Source organism: Chelonia mydas, chromosome 19, assembly GCF_015237465.2.
Source record: "Chelonia mydas isolate rCheMyd1 chromosome 19, rCheMyd1.pri.v2, whole genome shotgun sequence".
In the NCBI taxonomy this organism is placed as follows: domain Eukaryota; kingdom Metazoa; phylum Chordata; order Testudines; family Cheloniidae; genus Chelonia; species Chelonia mydas.
In genome coordinates, this window is record NC_051259.2 from 9,935,185 (window position 1) to 9,948,086 (window position 12,902).

Sequence of the window (12,902 nt, forward strand, 5' to 3'; positions counted from 1 at the left end):
CCAGCATCTGATGCCAGAGTGAGCAGAGAAGACGCAGCAGACCCTGGTGGCATAAACTAGTTCCTGGATAGCTGGCTTCTTAGCACCCTGGAGATACAAGGTTTTTTGGCTCTTGGGTAGCAGATGCCTAGGGAGGAGAAATACTGCAAGCTTCTGCCATAGAAGTGACTCAACAGCTCCGTGGAAGGGCCTTCCAATGAGAGACTTAAACTCTGACTGAGCTATAGTTCTACACTATGCTACCAAGCAATTTCCAGCCTGTAAAGTTTCCTCCTCATGGCTTCTCGTTCCTGGTAAATCCATCCCCTTAGGATGTGTTTGGGAATGTCTGCCAGTTGGGACATCTACCTGTCAGGGATGGTTTGTTGAATGGCATCCTTGGCGTTTTGTTTTGCAGAAGCTATATCGCAGGGAGATCAAACCACCTTTCAAACCTGCAGTGGCACAACCAGATGACACCTTTTATTTTGACACAGAGTTCACCTCTCGTACGCCGAAAGGTTTGTGTGCACCCCAGCAAATAGGAAATTGGTACTGGATGCTCTGGCTATATAAACACACAGTACTGGGGTGAGGCGTATTACATTGACTCCTATTCCAGCAGGACTAGGCCTGTCCTCACTGTAAAATGAGGAACACTGACTTCAGAGGGTTACAGCTCTCGACAAGGAGTAGGTGGTGCAGAAGTAAATCTGCAGGGGGCTCTCATGGGTAAATGGTCTATTCAGCTGTGGAATAATATGCGGTGTGGCTACTGTCTAGTACTATGGAGTAACCGTAACTCTTAGTATGCGAGGGGTAAATTGTCAGCTACTGGCCCGCTGCTACAGGACCACTCTTTTTCCTGACTTATTCCAGACTCCCCTGGAATTCCCCCGAGCGCGGGGGCCCATCAGCTCTTCCGAGGGTTCAGTTTTGTGGCAACTGGATTGATGGAGGACGGCATGGTCAAACCTACCCAGGCACCTCTGCATTCTGTGGTACAGGTAAGGGGACCAGACCAAGGAAAGACCTATCTTAAACTGCAGTGATAATTCCAGAAGCCTGGCGTGTGTCAGCCAGACGATGAGGGCTGATAAGTGACAGCCTGACTGAAGCCTGAGGGCAAGGCTTTTTCCTGTGGAAAAGGAGGGATTTCCTCTTGCAAACTTCCTGAGCAGTTCCCCGGTGGATTCCAGATAAGTGTATGAATTTGTTCAATAGCTTAGCCAGGCTGTGGATGTGAACAAGAGAAAGGGCAGGGGAGAAAAGGCAGCTCTTGATCACCTATTACAAATGAAGAGACCTAGCCTATAGTGGGCCAAGGTAAAGTCACCACATAATCTCCTGTGGCGAGATTACTAGAGATCAGACTTCAACATGCTACAGGATCAGAAATCCTGGAAGGTTTGACCCAATCGTGCATGTTTACGCACAGGACCAGAGGATTCATATCCTGCTGGGGCAAGCTCAACCCTTCATCCTGCAGTGGCAAGTTAGTTGAGTCAATGCAGCTTGCCATATGTGGGTCTTATGAAATGAAGAATGAAATGGCCTATGATTTTTCAAAGGGTTTAAGGCAGTTATGTGCCCAGATTTCATTGAAATTAAATAGGATTTAGATGCCTAGCTCCCTTAGGGACCTTTGAAAATTACAGCCTTAAAGACCAAGGTCCTTTCGGCTTTGCTTCAATGCTGAAGATCCTGTGACTCTTTCCGTAACTTCCCCAGGCTGGTGAACTGTTCAGCCAAGGACACCAGGGCACTGCCCCAACTCTGTGCCATGTGGCTGCTGTCCCGCACCTTAGAGGTGGCTGCATTTCAGTGGGTGGTAGCTCTGGGCTGAAAGGCACTCTAGAAATGTGGTTTGCATTTGCCCTTCTTTCTTATTCTCCCTGCCAAGGACAGGGAGAGTAAGAAGCTGTGTGATACAGCGGGTAGCAGTCAGTCAGTCCATTCTCCATTTTGTTGGTGTACAGATACTGTGGTGTTTCCCTAAACTAACGCTTTTTTCCTTGTTTCATGTCTCCATTCATCCCACTGTAGCAGCTGCATGGCAAGAGCCTCCAGTTTAATGAAGGCTACGTAGTGAGGGAGACGATCGGTGTGGGCTCCTATTCAGTGTGTAAACGCTGCATTCATAAATCCACCAACATGGAATATGCCGTCAAGGTTTGCAGTCTGCCATCTCTCGCTCATGTGCACTCCCACACTCAGGTTTCCTTTTTACTCTAGTAACAGCCTCTGAAAATAAAACGGAGCGAAGTGCCGTTGTCCCTGCAGCTTTGTGCGATCCTGCGAGAAGCCAGGCTGGATTTCTGGGCTTGGGGTCCTGGGGAAGTGACATTCTGTTCCGGGAGAGGGAAGTTTGGTACCACACATGACTTCTCAGTAATTGCACTTGTGTGTTGGGCTTTAGGGATTCCATCAAGTGCTTCTCAGCCTGAACAAAGGCTGATGTGATGCCCCATGTGATCATGGGGATGTATAACTGACAGTAAAATGAGTTGTTCTGGAAAACCAAGACAACAGGAGGTGGGGAGTGGAAATAATTTTAGAACCTCAAACCTGGCTAAATTCTGCAGTGCTCCACCTGTTATTTCTCCATGCACACAGCTCTGTCCTACCTGCCTTGCAGAAGGACCCCAGTCCTGGCTAACACTTACCTGTGTTCTCCTGCAGATCATTGATAAGAGCAAACGAGACCCTTCTGAGGAGATGGAGATCCTCCTGCGGTACGGGCAGCACCCAAACATCATCACACTGAAAGATGTGAGTGTAACCATGTTGAACTTGCACCTAAGCAGAGATGTTGTCTCTGAAAGCACAGGCCTGCCTGCTGAGGCTGAAGCTGTTGCTCCTGAGAACCCCCCAGTAGAATGGTGGCAGGTCTGGGGAGGTGTCAGAGCTCCCCAGCAATGTGCTGGGGGAGATGGAGGATTTCTGTAGAGCTTGTGGTAGAAAGTACTAAAGGCCTGCTTTGGAAACATCCCATTGGATGTGCACTGTGGGTTTCTGATACCACCTGATTGCTACACGTCCTAGCTTAGAGCGGCTGTCTCTCTCAAGCTATAACTTGGTTCACCATACACAGCTACTTTCCCTTGAAGTATCACTGAATTTCTTAGTGCGCCCAGCGGCTGTGGTGCCATCAGGTCTTCCAGCAGTGAGCAGCGCTTCTTTGGTCCATGCTTCATTCCTTACCTGATCCCAGGCAGAGTGCACACAGCATTAAACCAGCCTACTCCCCCAGCACTGCCTGGTAACAAAGGCTGCGTAGAGGAGTCCCTCCACTTGTGAATCAAAACTTGGCTCTGCTTCAGCTTTTTAAAGAGCTTGTGAAAGTCCCCTCCAACTAGATCTGCATGAGACTAAACAACACATAATACATGCAGGAAATGACTTTAATATGGCCACAGGGTGCGTGGCTGTAGGTAACTCTGCCCCCAGGACAGACGTGTGTGTGTGTGTGTGTGAGAGAGAGAGATCATTATTGTTTTAGGGACTAACCCCAGCATGTCTGCTTTGGCAGGTGTATGATGACGGGAAGCATGTTTTCCTGGTGACTGAGCTGATGAGAGGAGGGGAGCTGCTGGACAGGATCCTCAGACAGAAGTGTTTCTCTGAGCGGGAGGCCAGTTCTGTGCTGCACACGATCTGTAAAACTGTAGAGTATCTGCATTCTCAAGGGGTGAGTACGGGAGGCTGAGATGGTGACCGGTACCTGTGCAATCAAGTGGGAAGCAGGCGGGCACAGGGCTACTATCCTGCCCCTTCTCCAGGAAGCAGCTGCCTGTTCGGATACGTTTCAGTCTTGAGACAGGCCAGGCATGAAATCTAAGACTGTGCCATTCGCTTCAACTGCAGCCTTGAGTGCAGCTGCCAGAGGTGTGTGACAGCAGCACCTGCTGTTGTTTACTTCACAGGTAGTTCATCGAGACTTGAAACCCAGCAACATTCTCTACGTGGATGAGTCTGGAAACCCAGAGAGCATTCGCATTTGTGACTTTGGCTTTGCCAAGCAGCTGAGAGCTGAGAATGGCCTTCTCATGACCCCTTGCTACACTGCAAACTTCGTGGCCCCTGAGGTAAGCGGCTCATGACCTGAAACTCTCGCTGTCTTCCATCAGGCTGTGGTTCTCTGCCAACATTAGTTACCTGCTGAAATGTTGGCCAGGGCTAGCTCTGGCACACTCTGCCAGCAGGGCCCGCTTTGGGGAGCAGGCAAAAGCGGAAATACTCTCCCAGTATGAAACTAACTGAGGCAAGTTCTGGGACTAGGTTTCATACCCTCCTGCTTCTTTTCTTTCCTACCCTCTATCTATTGCCTCCTCATGAAGTATTGGCACAATTCAAACCCAAATGATTCTGTCAACTCCCTTTCCTAGTCTGGAAGTTGCCCCCTGATTTATTTCTCTCTCCTGCAATCTCTGGGTTCCTTAACAGACTTGCTCTATTGGTGGGGCTTTAGAAGCAGTGACCCTCCATTTCAGGACTGGGTGGGTCACCGGCTTGCAAACAAGCCCCTCATTTAGGGGGCTGAAAAGCCAGTGTACTGGCCACCTAATTCAATGAGTATATCTAGGTGTCAGAGAACTGGCTTCCCAGTAGAATTAATATGCAGAGTGTGATTCTGTTCGTGCCTGATTCTTTTCCATGGCTATTTTGACATGCCTGAGATGTTTCCTCTTCAGCCATGTAACCAAAGCCAAGCTGAGTCCCAGCCTTGAGCCCCTGACAGAGCCGTAGAAAAGTCCGGCACGCAGGCAAAGGGGTCAAACCGATGCTCGTTGCCTCACAGAGCAGGAACTCTGAGGGAAACTGACATCTTTCCCTTGGCTTATTCTGCATAGGTACTAAAACGTCAAGGCTACGATGAGGGATGTGACATCTGGAGTTTAGGGATACTCCTCTATACGATGCTGGCAGGGTAAGTACCTGCTGCGTTTAGCACACTGACGGCGTCTGTGGGTATATTGCTCATGGGTGTGCCCTGCTGCAGAGGCCATATTGCCCTTCTTGGCTATCACTCACTCAGATTTCAGTTCTGCTCGGTTAGAAGAGGAACCTGCAAATTTTCTGTTTTTCAGATACACTCCTTTTGCAAATGGGCCCAGTGACACCCCAGAGGACATCTTGAGCCGAATAGGCGGGGGGAAGTTCACTCTCAAAGGAGGAAATTGGGACACGGTTTCTGAGGCAGCCAAGGTAGGGTCTGGTACCTGCATTAAGTCTGTAGCTCAGGTCAAGTAAGGACAGCTGCTGTGCAGCCTGTTTAAAATAAACCTCCCTACTGCTTTCACTTTTTCTTCCCGCACCATTTGGGTTCAGTAGCTCCAATCTCACATGCACGTTTCCCTCCAAAACGGGGGCAGCGGTGCCTCTGTAGGGCACTTCAGCATTTTGCAATTAGTGCTGGCATGCACTACCAATCTATAGTGGCCCATCTGTGGCCATTGAGGCTCAGCCCCATCTTCTGTGCCCAGGCTGATAGCTGCTATTCCCCAGGATAACGAACTTCTAAGTCTGGCCTCTGAATGAGATGAACCTCTCTCCGATGGGTTTGCACCACCTTTCTGAAGTCTAATTCTCTGAATGCTTGCTCCAGGATCTGGTAACAAAGATGCTCCATATTGACCCTCACCAGCGCCTGACAGCCAAACAAGTTCTGCAGCATCCCTGGATAACGCAGAAGGATAGGTTACCCCAGAGCCAACTGAGTCACCAGGATGTACAGCTTGTAAAGGTACGCATTGTGGGGCTGTGCCTGGCCTGTGGTGCATTCAGCAGTGCCCTCTTGCTCCATCACCACCTCTGGGTAGCAGGTAAAGCAGACTCAAGGTGTGGGGGGTAGGGTGATCAGGACAGGACATCTGCTGCCAGGCCAAAGGAATGATATGGGGGAAGTTGCAGTGGGAGGGGAATGGTTAGTAAGTACAAGGCAGAAAATGACTCCTGCAGGCCACAGAAAGACTTCTGATAATCTCTCTCCTAAAAAGAAACCAGTTTCTTATATGATGGCCAGCCTACCATGAAGTAATTTTCAGTAGGGTACAAAGATATTTCTGCCTCCCAGCTATTATTGGTGGATGCAGTCCCGTGACAATTCAGTGACTTTTTTTTTTTTTTCATTCTTTTCTCCAAGGGAGCCATGGTTGCAACATACTCTGCATTAAACCGCTCCAAGCCAAGCCCCCAGCTGAAGCCCATTGAGTCATCCATTCTGGCACAGAGGCGGGTGAAGAAGCTCCCCTCCACCTCACTGTAGTGGGAAGCCTGGGCAGTCCATGCCATCGCTGTGCAGTGCTGTCACTCCTGACATTGCACAAGCTGCTGAAGATGGGAAGCAGGGAAACAGGCAGGAAAACAACGCATGAAAGGAAGCCCATTTGCAAACTGTCTTCCTCCAAACCATGTCAAGGCCAAGTGCCTTTTTCCTTCTGAAAGACTAGCTCTTCTCTTCGTGGACTCGCCTGTCCTGATAGAAGTTCACTGTAAAACCTTTTTTTAAAAAGTGTAAATTGATACAATTTTTAAAGGGATCCATTTGTGTATATGAGAACTAGAATGTATAATCTGTGTGATGATGTCACGAAAGAGCAAATCTGATTTGTCTTTTCCTGTGAAGGGCCAGACCTTGGTTCTAGACACATCACCTTTCACGGCTGATTTGGGGTTCAGGGCTGGTACAGCTGGAAGTCTGACCCTTTTTTTTTTTTTCTCCCCCCCCTCAAACTTTTTGTACCCTCCCCAATGTCAAACTAGCAGCTGTTCTTTCCAGAACCACCTATTAGAGAAGTCGCCGCATTTTTGTGTACAGTTTGTAAAACCAGTTCTTAAATTTCATCCTGTAGGTTTTGGTTTCCCCCACATGGCTGCTGTAAGAGTGCATAAGCCATTTTAAGCACCTACTTGGTTAAACTGTCCCAGATACCTGCAGGGTCTGGACCATTCCTCCTCTTTCCCCCAGCATTCATTCAAGATTCTGTTGGATGAAGAGATGCTGATGGGGAAGAAATATTCTCCTTTGTGAAGTCAAGTCTTTCTGGGTTGGCTTTGGTTTCTTTCTTTTTTTATTCCTGTTTCACTTAGCACCATCCAGGAATCCATGATGCAAAGCAAAATCTTTTTCTTTTTTATTTTTTAATTTAATTTTGTTCTATGGCTGGTAACTCAGGGTTTCTGTCTGAACTTTATAATAAACATGTCATTCAGTTGAAGTTATTTTACTGGCTGAATGTTCACCCATCCCTTTAGCTACAGAATAAGCTATGCTAGTCACTGCTCCTCTCTTTTAAAATGGGGATGATGGTATTTGCCTGCCTTTTGTAAAGCGTTTTGACATCTACAGATGAAAAGCTGTGTATATAAATGCATTTCTTCTCCCCAGGTGTCTCAGTGGTGGGGGAACTCAGTGCTGCTAACAGCTAAATTATGCCATCTTCACTCAAGTTTAGAACTCACTCTGCAACTGAAATCGTTAGGATTAATTGTGGAATAAGGCACTAATCAAGATTAAGGGTGGCAGAATCTGGCCTGTAGAGGGGAAACTCTTATTTACAGGAACTAAATATCACAATCTTAATAGAAATCAGCCCTCAGAGACTACAGTAACTCCTCACTTAAAGTTGCATTTTCAGGAACATAACTACAACGTTAAGTGAAATAATGTTAAACGAATCCAATTTTCCCATAAGATTTAATGTAAATGCGGGGGGTTAGGTTCCAAGGAAATTTGGGGGGGGGGAGACAAAAGGCATTATGTACTGTACTGTGTGTGGGAAGTGCCCCTGGCTTATCCCACCCAGGCACAGCCTGCTGCAGGCAAGGACACTAGGAAGCACCTTCGCAGCAGCAATGGCAGCTTACCCGGAGAAGAACAGGCACCGACTTTGCCGGGGGATGCTCCAGGCCCGCCTCTTCCCACCCCCACTCCACCTCCTCTCTGGAGCACGCTGCATCCCCACTCCTTCCCCCCACCTCCTCGCCCCCAAAAGTCCTAAGCGCCTCCAAACAGCTGTTTGGTGGCACTTAGGACTTTCTGGGAGGGAGGGGGAGGAGTGGAGATGCAGCACTTCCACACTCCTCCCCCTCCCTCCCAGAAAGTCCTAAGCGCTGCCAAACAGCTGTTTGGCGGTGGGGGAAGCACTGAGAGGGAGGGGGAGGAGGCAGAGAAAAGGAAATTGTGTGATACTCCCTTGTAAAGTTGTTGCTCTTCCACAAAATCTTACAAGCAATGGACAGAGCAGGCAGCCAAATGACGTTATAAGGGAGCACTGCACAACTTTAAACGAGCATGTTCCCTAATTGAGCAGTGATGTAACTTTGAAACAACATTAAGCGGGAGGACGTTAAGTGTGGAGTTACTGTACTTCTAGCCCTGTTCATCTGAACTTTTTGAGTCCTTCTGAACCCTTAGATATTGTAGTATTGAGACCTAGATTCCTAGCTGCCTTGTATATCCTGGGTGCCTCCCTCCCGTGTGTGTGTGTGTGTGTGGATCTTCGGTGAGAGGAACTGGGGAAATCTTGAAATAACTGTACAAGGATGTTATAAGGATGGCTTCCAGGACTGAACTGAGCAACTCTTCAGTGTGACATGTTTCAGAGTAGCAGCCATGTTAGTCTGTATTCGCAAAAAGAAAAGGAGTACTTGTGGCACCTTAGAGACTAACCAATTTATTTGAGCATAAGCTTTCATGAGCTACAGCTCACTTCATCGGATGCATCCGATAAAGTGAGCTGTAGCTCACGAAAGCTTATGCTCAAATAAATTGGTTAGTCTCTAAGGTGCCACAAGTACTCCTTTTCTCTTCAGTGTGTGAATCTCAGCTGTATTTACTGCTCTTGAGAACAGAGAAGTGTCAACTTTCCTTGGTTTGCCCCAGTGGACTCTCTAATGGGAGTCGTCCAATTTAAAATTTTCCTTTTCCTTGCAGCAATCCAACAGCACAAGTATCTTTCTCTCTTCAGTTACTCTGAATAGCCCCTCCCACTTGCCATCTACTCTGAAGCCTTGCTGTTGAGATGTCCACTCGCTATTCCCAGCAACACAGGTCCATCTATTAGGGTATGCCTACATGGGGAAATTGACCAGCATAGCTATAGCAAAATAATTATTCTTCTATTGCTATGTCATTTTAACTCCCCCATACTTTGGAAGTTGGAAGCAGAGTAATTAATCTGGAGTAAGAGTGACTGTTACTCCAGAATAATTACTCTGTTCCAATTTTCAAAGCATGGGGCTGTTTTACAATGGCATGACTACAGTGAAATAGTCATTCTGCTCTAGCTATGCTGGTCGATTTCCCTGCATAAACAGAACGACTTTCCTCAGGGACATCAGAAGACTTAAGAAGTGAGGTCAATGGAGTTTGCCTGCTTGAATCTGGCCTTGATCCATAGTTTAGTGGCGGGTGGTTTGGGTCCTTTGTATGTAACGGCTTCTTTAAAAATTCTTTTCCCTTCTGGTTTGCCTCAGGTCTGGCACACGCTGGTGTGGTGTCTCTTGTATCCATGCCAACAAGGCTGCCTTATGTTACTACTCCTCCTCCTCTGTGCATCAGCGTCTGTGTCAATACAAATGTGTTCAGAGTTAGGAATCAGATAAACTGTTTGGCGCATGGGGCTGCTCACCTTGAACTTTTGGTATGTTGCCCAAACTGTTAGCTGCAGACAGTATCAATTTATTGACAACAAGAGATTGACGCATAAATGTTCTTGGAATGTAGAGGATACTTCCCAGCCAACTTTGGGGTTGAAACTTTCCATTCTAACCAGCTTGAACGTGTTTGAAATGCTGCTCATATTCACCACTTGCAGTGAGCCTCAGAACAACATGGAGGGTCTGGAGCAGGTCTAGAAACCAATATTTGTCCTGCTTGAAAGGTGGTCTAACAATCACAATTTCATAAGGTCATCACATATGCACTCTGATACAATAATTATTTAAGCAGGATGGACACCTAAGCCCTCACAGAATCCTCCCCACAGGGGTACTGTTGTATTCATTTAGATGGAATATGGGGGCTAAAGGTGTTAACATAACCCAGTCACGGTCCAACATTTAAATAGTGTTAAACAAGGTTCAGGGTTTGGTATACAGAGACATCAGCCACCTTTAGACATGGAAAGATACAGAAAAGGAAAAACAGCATTTGAAATGTGAAGTATTAAGTAAGGCTTTCAATTTTGACAACATTTCTTGTTCCCATTCCTTTTCCCTTTAGCTGGAGAGAATTTTAGAAGGACAACCCCCTTTGTCTGACAGCCTCTTAGACTTATTAAAGATGGTAATAACTGTCCTTTTGGGGAAAAAAGAGAAGAAGTTAGCTCAGATGAGCTGGAACAGTTCTTGAAGTCCAATCCCATTTCCTCCCAGCTGGTGCTTAGGATCTAGCTGGACCTTGTAAGGCTGGCAATGCTATATCTGGGTCCCTCTCTCTGGCCTGGTCTGGTCAGAACTGCTCAGGATTAGGATGATGAAGGTCTGGGGTCCCAGGAGATGGTGGGAGAGACAGCATGATGGAGAAGCTCATTTTACTTTCCTCCATCTGTTCTTCTGTGTTCTGCCCCAAAATCTTTCTATAAGGACCTACAAAGGAAATGGGGGGTAGAATAGCCCATTGCCTCATTATTTTGTCATCAAATAAGCCTAATATCCAACACCCCACTTTTGGTTCATTAATTTGGTTCAGCCCCACATCTTGTTTTTACCCGCATGATTTCAGCATAGTCCTGGAGTTATATCAACATGGCCTCTCTTGTTTGCAATGATTTAGTCCCTGTCTGTTTTTTTTGCACCCGTTTATAACATTCATTACTGAAAACAACTTGACCTACTTTCCATCAACACTTGTTAAAGTTATCCTACCATCTTATAAACATCTTACAATTGAGCTTTCAATTACGGAAAATTTGTAGGCCCAATTGTCACAACAGTACTCGAGTCAATCCTACTGGCCTGATGGTTGAAAAGTAGTGGTATCCCACCAATTTTGGGATAATGGTATATACAGCAATGGGTATTCAATATGTGCAAGGAGTATCACTTACGGTAGCTGAGGATACCCTACTATGCACTGCCTAACTTGCATGTGCAAATCCTCCACAATAATACTGAATTTACTTAACTGCCTTGCTAACTTGATTCCAAAGTACTTTTTGTATATCTCAGCTCCATACCCCTTGAAACTTAGATTCTTCTTCGAGTTTCCTCTGCATATTCCCACTCTTGGGACATGTGCTGACCATTGTTGTTGAATGATGCAGCCTTCTACTAGTAGTGCCTGATCCATTGCTTGCATGCCCCTCTCTTCCCCCAACTCTCAGTGTCTGAACGTGTTCTGAGGGAGTGGTTATAAAAGGTGGCACAGCAGGTGTGGCCGCCTCAGTTCTTTCCAGCAGCTACCACAGACAGATGAGAGCCTTCAGGATTCAAGATCCTTATTTCAGAGTAACAGCCGTGTTAGTCTGTATTCGTAAAAAGAAAAGGAGTACTTGTGGCACCTTAGAGACTAACCAGTTTATTTGAGCATGAGCTTTCGTGAGCTACAGCTCACTTCATCGGATGCATAGCATATCGTGGAAACTGCAGAAGACATTATATACACACAGAGACCATGAAACAAAACTTCCTCCCACCCCACTCTCCTGCTGGTAACAGCATATCTAAAGTGATCATCAGGTAGAGCCATTTCCAGCACAAATCCAGGTTTTCTCACCCTTTCCCCCTCCCCCCCCCCCCCCCCCCCCCACACACAAACTCACTCTCTTTGAAACCTCTCTTTATAATGCGCATGATAATCAAGGTGGGTCATTTCCAGCACTAATCCAGGTTTTCTCACCCCCCCCCAACACACCCCCCTCCAAAAACCACACACACAAACTCACTCTCCTGCTGGCAATAGCTCATCTTACAATGTGCACAGCAATAATCCAAGTTTAACCAGAACGTCTTGGGGGGGGTTTGTAGGAAAAAAACAAGGGGAGATAGGCTACATTGCATAATGACTTAGCCACTCCCAGTCTCTATTCAAGCCCAAATTAATAGTATCCAATTTGCAAATGAATTCCAATTCAGCAGTTTCTCGCTGGAGTCTGGATTTGAAGTTTTTTTGCTTTAAGATAGCGACCCTCATGTCTGTGATTGCGTGACCAGAGAGATTGAAGTGTTCTCCGACTGGTTTATGAATGTTATAATTCTTGACATCTGATTTGTGTCCATTTATTCTTTTACGTAGAGACTGTCCAGTTTGACCAATGTACATGGCAGAGGGGCATTGCTGGCACATGATGGCATATATCACATTGGTGGATGTGCAGGTGAACGAGCCTCTGATAGTGTGGCTGATGTTGTTAGGCCCTGTGATGGTGTCCCCTGAATAGATATGTGGGCACAGTTGGCAACGGGCTTTGTTGCAAGGATAGGTTCCTGGGTTAGTGGTTCTGTTGTGTGGTATGTGGTTGTTGGTGAGTATTCGCTTCAGGTTGGGGGGCTGTCTGTAGGCAAGGACTGGCCTTTCTCCCAAGATTTGTGAGAGTGTTGGGTCATCCTTCAGGATAGGTTGTAGATCCTTAATAATGCGTTGGAGGGGTTTTAGTTGGGGGCTGAAGGTGACGGCTAGTGGCGTTCTGTTATTTTCTTTGTTAGGCCTGTCCTGTAGTAGGTGACTTCTGGGAACTCTTCTGGCTCTATCAATCTGTTTCTTCACTTCCGCAGGTGGGTATTGTAGTTGTAAGAATGCTTGATAGAGATCTTGTAGGTGTTTGTCTCTGTCTGAGGGGTTGGAGCAAATGCGGTTGTATCGCAGAGCTTGGCTGTAGACGATGGATCGTGTGGTGTGGTCAGGGTGAAAGCTGGAGGCATGTAGGTAGGAATAGCGGTCAGTAGGTTTCCGGTATAGGGTGGTGTTGATGTGACCA

General features: G+C 46.8%; 1 protein-coding gene across 8 annotated transcripts in view; it reads left to right on the top strand.

Annotated features, from left to right (window-relative positions):
• RPS6KA1 (ribosomal protein S6 kinase A1) overlaps positions 1 to 7,199 on the top strand; it is a 66,361-nt gene extending 59,162 nt beyond the window's left edge. For all 8 annotated transcript variants that reach the window (XM_043532154.1, XM_043532156.1, XM_007064809.4 and 5 more), the window contains 10 exons: positions 398 to 500; positions 859 to 986; positions 2,026 to 2,151; positions 2,662 to 2,751; positions 3,512 to 3,670; positions 3,906 to 4,067; positions 4,833 to 4,909; positions 5,070 to 5,187; positions 5,588 to 5,725; positions 6,125 to 7,199. In XM_043532154.1, the coding sequence (XP_043388089.1) occupies positions 398 to 500; positions 859 to 986; positions 2,026 to 2,151; positions 2,662 to 2,751; positions 3,512 to 3,670; positions 3,906 to 4,067; positions 4,833 to 4,909; positions 5,070 to 5,187; positions 5,588 to 5,725; positions 6,125 to 6,247 (1,224 nt within the window). In that variant the 3' untranslated portion in view covers positions 6,248 to 7,199. The remainder of the gene's footprint in view (positions 1 to 397; positions 501 to 858; positions 987 to 2,025; positions 2,152 to 2,661; positions 2,752 to 3,511; positions 3,671 to 3,905; positions 4,068 to 4,832; positions 4,910 to 5,069; positions 5,188 to 5,587; positions 5,726 to 6,124) is intronic.
• The last annotated feature ends 5,703 nt before the right edge of the window (positions 7,200 to 12,902 follow it).